Here is an 8,705-nt window from a genome sequence, read left to right on the forward strand (position 1 = left end):
TCTGGTCATACAAGAACAAACTAATAAATTGAGGTACCTGAGTATTCCAAAAAATAGTCACCTGATGCTTGTTAGGTAACGTTAATCAATACAAGGAAAATGAGAATAAAATGGCCGAAACCATAAATCTGTTCCTTCTGGTGAGATTTTGGGGAGGAATATGGATTTCTGAACCATTGATGAAGCCTCGTCCTCCGACGAAGTAAGCAGCCTTTCCCTCATTTTGTGCTATCTTGATCGTTGGCCACAACTTGTTCCTTCTTTCTAAGTCCTCTGGGCTGAGATGCTCAGCGAAACGCATACCATGGCTCTGAAGGAAGGCGTTCTTCCTAGCAGCTTTCCAGACAGCATCCCTGTAGAATCTGGCAGTGAAGAGGATGATGATACCGCTAGGTCTTGAATCGTTTTGCTGTTGCTTCTTGCCGAGGCGATGCACAACGTCGATGGTATCACCAACTTTGTTCTACTCTGCAGGCATAACTTCTTGGCAGATGTGGATAGCATCTCATTTTCCACCTCTGGCACACCGTAGAGTCTCAGGTTCCATCTTCTTGTGTATTGCTCCAGGTCAGTGAGATGTCTATGGTAGACATTGTTATTATTTTCCACACTTTTTTCAACTTTTGCCACTCTCATTTTCACATCCTTGATTTCACCACATGCAAACTCCAGTCTTTATCAAGCCTTTGATAACCATGGTGTTTCCGCCTACCATTCTCAGTGGCGTCAGACCTGGAGTTGATGAGTAAGGAGAGGGTAGCCACGATGTCAGAGTTCATGTTGGGTTTTTTGGAGGGTAGAGGTTTGCATGGAGTAACCGGTAAAGAGGGGAATTTGTCATCTTCAACAGCATTTGAAAGCATGCTATTATCCATAGGGCAAGCGCAGTTATGGCAGTTGTCTATAAGCACGTTTCTCTCTTGTTGATTAGCAATAGAACTGGTAGCTTCTTCCTTTCTTTTTTTGTCACGACTTTGCATGGACAATAAATTATCCAATTCTTATTCCAGTCACAGGAAGGTTCTTATATCTCGAACAAATAAAAACAGTAATAGTAATGACTGTAAACTTGTTTTTTTCACAATCTTTCTAAAGTTTGGTGCGGAGCTCTGTAAAAAAAGTGTCTGTTCAAGCCGCCACCATGGCCTCCTTCCTTTAGCCGGCCGGGATGTCCTTGTCACACCGGGCTCTAGTGACTCCCGTGGCGAGCCGGAAGCATGCACGGTCACCAAGGTGTAAGGTGTGGCTGGCTTCCAGTGTGTCAAGAAGCAGTGCGGCTCGGGTCATGTTTCGGAAGGGTCATGTTTCGGAAGACGCATGGCTCTCGACCTTCACCTCTCCCGAGTCCGTACGGGAGTTGCAGTGATGGGTCAAGACTGTAACTACCAAGTGCGGAGAAAAAGGGGTAAACGGTATAAAGTGTCTAGTAGTACAATCAAGCTGTTTCCAAAGTTTACTGTTGAGTATATTCAACCCTAGCTAAAAGCCTATAGGCCTATTTATTAAAAAGTTCACCACTTTAAGTTCGAAATTGTAGTGAGAACATTGTCATGTTTAATTTTTATTTATTTTATTTAACCTTTATTTACTAGGCAAGTCAGTTTTACAGTTCTTATTTACAATGATGGCCTACCAAAAGGCAAAATACCTCATGCGGGGACGGGGATTAAACATTTTAAATAAATAACATAAATATAGGACAAAACACATCACAACGAGACAACACAACACTTGTTGTGAGAGACCTAAGACCACATAGCAAGGCAGCAACACATAACACAGCATGGTAGCAACAGAACATAACATGGTTGCAAAACATGGTGCAAACATTATTGGGCACAGACAACAGCACAAAGGGCAAGAAGGTAGAGACAATACATTTAAGGGGTGCTTCATGATTGTGATTCCAGAACAAAAACGTTTAAATGTCAGTGCTTAGGAACTACAATGGTTCGAATACACCTACGCTTTCTGTGAAGAACTACAACTCCCTGTTCCACATTGCATCTGGTCCAGCGGCAGTGACCGGAAATGACTCCGAAGTTGTAACCCCTTCTTTGGTTTGTTTTAGACAATGTACACTAATGGATACAATTATTTTTAGCCACAGCTTTTTAAACCAAACTGTAGATTGAAATGCATGCTATTCATTTTGTACTATGCCCTTCCATCTAAGATGTAAGCCTAACTTATCGCTTCTTGCATGTTGAATGTAGGCCCTAAATCCTTTGTTGCTAAATCTATTTTTGGACGGTTAAATGGTGCAGGAGGCAGGCAGGATCACGTGCAGAAGTTATTTATTTAAAAAAAAAAGACAATTTAGATGTTCAAATGACAATATTTACAAAATAATCTAAATTTATATTTACAAACACCCTAACAGGTCAATGATAATACAATACTTGAAGCGAACCTGTCGATTCCATTAGACTCAGGTTGGGGTATACCAGGCTCACGTCAGGTTCTCCTCACCGTCACATAAATGGTAAATGACACGCAAGAATGGCCTATATATTACATCTAACAATTCAACAGAAATGTACAGAATGCTTCCTTTAACCCAAAAATAACAATAAAACATGAAGTTACATTTAACACAGCATGTCAATCACAGTCACCTGAATGGTGTGATTGGTATGATTTCCATCTAACCGGGTGGGCTAAGCGACCACCTGGCATCACAGGTGACAGTAGTTCTACTACCCTCTGTCAGAATTCCTGGTGACTCGGAGGTCGGCTTTTCATTGTGGTTGATCTGGTGCTGGATGTGTGGCTTTATACCAGAAAGAGGACAATGTTTTGTTCCTACTGCATACTAGTTTGTTTACTCTACACCAGCTGTTGCAGGTGGGCGGGAAAGTCTGGGTGTGTCAAAAAAATGGCAGTTTTATATTGCTCTTTGAGAGGTGCATTAACATTTTAGGGTGGTTAATAGAAAACTGTTGCTGATCAACACTACATTTGTAACCGTCACAGTTCTATCCACGAGAGCATCACAGCTCCTCCATTGATAGATCACAGATTTAAGAAATACAATCCTGTTTCAATGTACTCTTGGGCAGACTTCATATCAAGCAAAACAGATAAAATAGGATGTCAATACTTTGATCCAGACATCCCTGAAATCTCATACAGATATTTATATTAATACAAATCCTGTATACCTTAACTGAAGTAAAAAAGTAACCACTAATTTTTATCAAAGCTTTGTGTGTACTGTATTTTCATATGAACTCCCATAATATGTAGGCTATAACCATGTAAGATTCGTAAAAATCATATGGTTTAGATCTGTGAAGATATAGAATATAAAATGTTCTTAAAACAGTTAAGATCAGTGGCTCTACCTACAAAAGTCAAAAGTACTACAATAGGTCATATTGCATCACTTCACATGAAAATGTACATTTCAGAACCATGAGCTTAGATCTTTCTGAAATACGTTTTTCAGCCCAGGCCTTGAATTCCAGCCCTTTTTCTTGGCCAACATGTAGACACATCCAAAGAGATCAGGGAGCATCTTCATTAGGTCAACCAATTCTAAATCCTCAGCACTGCAGAAGGAGAAACAAACTCAGCCACCTTCAAATGGTAAGACAGTGAAACGTTTTAGTACGGGGGAAAACAGTCTTACGTACTAGTGCTCATGGAGGTTGCGTATGAAGCGTAGTAACCCCAACATGTTCTCAGGGTAGGGCTGTTTGCCATCCATCTTTATCGTCAATTCAGAGGACAGCTGTGATCACAAAACAATCTGTAAATTGTGTAGCCTCTGAGCTTTCTACACTCTGCCAGGGGAGAGGGTATTCACGCTTTTAATACACATGTACATACATTTAATAAAATGACAACTGGTTCACCTTGGATCTCCACTGACAGGTTGTCTCCGTAGCACTTTTAGAAGCTCTTGGGCAGCATCACGACACTTCCCAACCTCTCATTCCCAACTCTCCTGGAAAACAACGATGTACAGTAGAAGTGTCTAGTCATACATTCATGTACTCAGTTTAATGCATATACTTAAGCATTGTCTCTCATTTTGCCCAAGCATCCTATGCATCTGAATATTATAAACTAATTATTTTCATTATGCACGTTACAGTATTATCATTGTGTTATAATTGTGTCACTGTCAATCATTGTGTCACTCTTACTGGAATCCTGATCCATAAATGTTTTGTCCTTATCTCCTTATGTTTAGCTTTAGTTTGTGTGTTTAATGCAAGGTGGTTAATTGTTATTTTCATTACACAGTGCCATACTAATAAAACAACTTTTCAATTGACAAGGATTTTCACCTGTGGTTTCCAGGAGGGATGATTCAGGGTCTCCACTGTAGTTTTAATTTTTCATCCATGCAAAGTGATCCTCCAGTGACCAGATATTGTGCTAAAAGCTGTCATCCTCCTCCCTGATGCAGATGAGATTGTATGCACTCCGCAGGTCCAATTTGGTTAAAAAATTAAAAAAGTTAAACTGAGCCCCGCAGAGCTCTTTAATGGCTGCCGGCAACAATGGGAGAGTGTAACGGTACTTGGTGATGTCATCGAGTCCTCTAATCAATACATAGGCGTAAACCTCCATCCTTGGCCACAAAGAATTAACCTGCGGACCCTGTAGAAGTGGACGTGCGGATGAAACCTTGTTGGAGCGCCTCATGAATGTACTCTTCGATGGCCTGGGTTTCAGCCACCGACAGAGGGTAGATGCATCTGCATGGGGGCGCAGTGAGTAGTTTGATGTGTCTGATGGTCCCGGAACCTAATTACTGATTATCGAGGGCTTGAACCAGGAAAGGCGAGGAGAGCGGGTATTAGTTGAAGTTGAGGCAAGGGTCTGGTCAATAAAGTTCCCTGCAGCACAGGAATCCACCATTGCTGTAGAAACAGTACATGAGGGACAGTCAAATAGTACAATCACCACCAAAAAGATTTTTGCAGAAAGGGATGAGGGGATACACACATCTGCCCCAGGAAGTAAGAGATCAAGTGACCATCCCTCTACACTTGTGGATCCCGAGTTGGGCCGTATCGGACACTGCTGGAGCAGGTGCCCACAATAGAGACAGAGCCCCAGCTATCGCCACCTGCATTGCTCCACTGCGGGGAGGCAAGTGACCCCTACCCCCATGGGTTCAGGCTCTGATCCAAAGTGTTCACTGAGGGAGAGAAGTGATGAGTACCAATGCTCCCGAAAAAAGGTTATCCAACTGGATGGCCATCACAATGAGTGATATCAAGCAGAAGTTGTCCTCGATAGGCCAGTCCCGTCTGAACCTCTTCGCACAGTCAGGCCACTGGATGTTGCTACTGTCCAGATGGTGAGTGCGTACTCAGCAGCCGTCTGGTCCTCCGTAGTTGGAGTAGGCACTCACCCCGCTCTGCCCTCCAGTGGATGATCAAAGATACCTCTGAACCGAGCCATGAACCCTGCATACGAATCCAGCTCCTCTCCCAGACATCTATGGCCCATTCCAATGCCCACCCAGTCAGCAGAGAAATAACCGTGGCAACCTTGGACCTCTCGGCAGTAAGAGTTCCCATCTGGTGCGAAAAGTAGAATACTGTAGTCAGAAGCCACAGCATTTACATGGGGTGCTGTCATATTGATCCAGGAGGGACATCGCTGACCTGCGCAGTTAGCTGAATGGGCTGGTGGTAGAGTATCCTCCACTAGTTGAAGGCAACTCCTCTCAGGTATGTTCAAGACATTGAACACTGCAAAGAGCCTCTTCCATAGCTGTCCTCAGTTTTGCCCGCTGGTCATGGTGATTACAAAGTAGGTATCCCTGCTTGTCGACCATCTGCTGCTTCCATTTTGTGAAGCAGTATTCTGTAACCTAGATGCTGGGAGTCAAGGGGGTAAGTTGAATAGCGCAAGTACCATAGACAAATACAGCATAGCATCTCAACATGAACAAAATAATACAATACTGCCCAGGGAAAGAACCTAAGGGAGTGCCAGATAAAGGGGAGGTAGTACGTGAGATAATGGAGTACAGGTGTGCGTAGTGATAAATGCCAGGTGCGCGTAATGATGGTTCCCAGGACCGGTGGTTAGTAAACCAACGACGTCGAACACTGGAGGGGAGAAGCAAGAGTAGACGTGAGAAAGGTAGAGGAGATGAGACAGAATCAAATGCTCTCTGTGGTAAACAGTAGCAGTGGTTTATGAAGCCAAAGTGGCTATAAGTTCTAAGTAAAAGACGCAAAAACAAACCTTAAGAAAGGGAAGCATATAAAAGTACACATAGAACAAATCTACTGCTTTTAGACTGGCTTTCAACAAGAATGACAGATCTATAACTCACAGTTGTATGTGAAATTGGTGAGGTTGCCCAACACATTACATATTGCAACCAGTGGCGATTTTAGCATGTAAATCTTGGTGGGATGCATGCCAGCAACGCCAGTACAGAGCACAACATTAAACAAAACATGAATTGCACTATAACAGTGACAAACTGTGCCCAGAAACGGTACATAAAGCTGTCCCAACAACAGAGTCCCAACAGCAGTCCCAACACTTTACCACTGATACACCAGGGTATCAGTGGAGCCTTGTCTGGCAGTGAAACAGTTCATTCAGCCTCATTTACTTATTTAAAAAAAAATATAGCTGATATGGCTGACTCGTTTAAACAAATGTGGTTTCTACTGAGAATTGAGATGTACAAACTTATGGCATAAGGGGACAACAAGCAGATAAGAGGCAATCCGTGATTTCGACTAAGACATTAATGAGCGAGCTAAGATGGGCATAGCCAATATAACTATTTGTTCAGCACTTTTAAAATGTATATCGTGGAAATATTTGGTCAATCATATTTCACCAATACCGGAGCATGTGAGTTCAAATATATATAACATAATAAATGCAGAGCTGGATCAGGAATACAACTGCCTTCCAATCTTGGCACAGACTTCTTATGCATTTGTCTCTCATCAGGGTCTTCATTGATCATCCAGTCAATGAGGTCTTTTGCCACCTCGTCTGCCACATGTTCTAGTGTGTAAGTCCCCTTGATTATGTTTCGATTCTGTTCAAGTTCCTCACCAAGTGGACCTTCAAAGGGGTGGTGTCCACCAGAAAGGACGTAGTATACCAACATCCCAGCCACCTGAAATTACAACAATCATTCAGTCCATCGCTCTACAAACAGGAAATAATCTTTATTCTATCTTCACGTTGCTCAACCTGTATATCAGAGCTCCTCTTATATCCAGAGCCTTGTTTGTCTAACGTCTCCTTGGCCATCCAGCATTTTGTTCCCGCAGGGACTGTGTATCGAGTTGTTTGTTCCACTGTCAATCTGCGACTTATGCCAAAATCTGCCAATTTTGCATTTCCATTGATATCTGTTAAGGATAAATAATATCACAATATCATGCTTTTCATAATTATATGTACTAGAAAATGACTTTAAAATACTCCCATGCAATTTCTTAACACATAATGGTGAAAAACATATATTAGATTTAGAGTGAAAGGCTTAACTGTGCGATACTATAGTATCTCTCACCTATCAAAACATTCTGAGGTTTGATATCCCGATGAAGGACTTTGGTAGTTGGACCATGAAAGACACTTAAACTGCGGAGCACCTCTTGAGTGATTTTCATCAGGGCATGAGTGTCGTCCTTGGACAGGTGTGTATTAATGTACTCATCCAGAGTGTATTCACAGAGCTGAAGAGCAAGATAACCAAAGAAACTGTCTTCTGCAAAGTCCATGTATCTTACAATACCGCTACTGTCAAGCTCTGGAAGACGTAAAAATCCTTCCTCATTCTTGAGAAACTGATAGTTTGAACTGATCATTCTCTTTATAGCTACTTCAGTGCCATCATCCCTCAGGCCCAAGAAGACCTCAGTTCCATCACTTCCCTTTGCTATGCGAAAGTAATCATCATCAAATATAAGAGTGAGGTTTCCTACTTTATAAACTTTACATTCATCCATGTTGGCAAGCTTCTCTAACTGTGTCTCCCACCGCTTGCTGACTTTGTGCCATTTGCGCTGTAATGGGGATGTGTCAGTGGTGGGGTGGAACGGCTTGACACTAGAACACTCATCAAGGCAAGATTCCTCAACAGCAGTAGATTAAGTATTACAGGTTCCAGTACTTTCTTTGTCTTTTGACATGTCTTGCTTCTCTTTCTTCTTCTTCTCCTTCTTCTTCTTCTTCTTCTTCTTGACTTCTGAGAAAATGCCATCTTTGTAATCTTCACTTGCTGAGTTGGAAACAATAAATTGTCTCTTTAAAGACATGTTTAGATTACTCAGTTTTTGTTTCAGGTTTTTGTCCATCCCCATTCTTACTGAATTAAGCAATTCCTCAGACTCCCAGTGATGTAATGATATTAGGGACACAATGAAATGAAAGCACATCTGCAAGCAGCCCATAGGTGTAGACCTTGATGTTCAAGGTGTGCTCTTTCTACAAAAAAGGGACAATACCTTTGCATAATATTGTAAGGAAGGACTTGCTCCAGCCATCTTTGTCTTTTGTCTTCTGTATGATTACATACAGTGTTGTAACAATTAACAGCAACTGTTGTACATCAGCATTTAGTTTCTCACTAGAAAGCAGCTCCACTAGTTTAGGAATTATGGTAAGTGATACCTTGTTGGGTATTTCTGTCATTGTGCACACTACTGAATGCAAGTTTCTTGACTTCAGGATTCCCTGAGAAATTCTAGACA

The 8,705-nt window shown here is 41.9% G+C and overlaps 1 protein-coding gene and 1 long non-coding RNA gene across 3 annotated transcripts; both read right to left on the bottom strand.

Moving 5' to 3' along the window:
• Positions 1-1,840: 1,840 nt before the first annotated feature.
• Positions 1,841-5,948, bottom strand: LOC110500622 (uncharacterized). Of its 2 annotated transcripts, XR_016490341.1 has the most exons (5): positions 4,963-5,948; positions 4,299-4,877; positions 3,861-3,952; positions 3,639-3,736; positions 1,841-3,554 (listed from the first exon to the last, which is right to left on the bottom strand). It is a non-coding gene; the product is annotated as an uncharacterized LOC110500622 (long non-coding RNA). The 2 variants fall into 2 exon arrangements; XR_002470134.3 differs by having other exon boundaries at positions 4,299-5,947.
• A 246-nt stretch (positions 5,949-6,194) lies between these two features.
• LOC110500879 (serine/threonine-protein kinase/endoribonuclease IRE2-like) lies at positions 6,195-8,044 on the bottom strand. Its single transcript, XM_090213377.1, has 4 exons — positions 7,523-8,044; positions 7,198-7,358; positions 6,924-7,120; positions 6,195-6,219 (listed from the first exon to the last, which is right to left on the bottom strand). Exons 1-4 carry the CDS (start codon positions 7,959-7,961, stop codon positions 6,195-6,197), a joined length of 822 nt encoding a protein of 273 aa, XP_090069503.1. The 5' UTR covers positions 7,962-8,044.
• Between the last annotated feature and the right edge of the window lie 661 nt (positions 8,045-8,705).

The sequence above is a fragment of the Oncorhynchus mykiss genome, chromosome 21 (genome assembly GCF_057628025.1).
Source record: "Oncorhynchus mykiss isolate SJ-2025 chromosome 21, ASM5762802v1, whole genome shotgun sequence".
Lineage (NCBI taxonomy): Eukaryota > Metazoa > Chordata > Actinopteri > Salmoniformes > Salmonidae > Oncorhynchus > Oncorhynchus mykiss.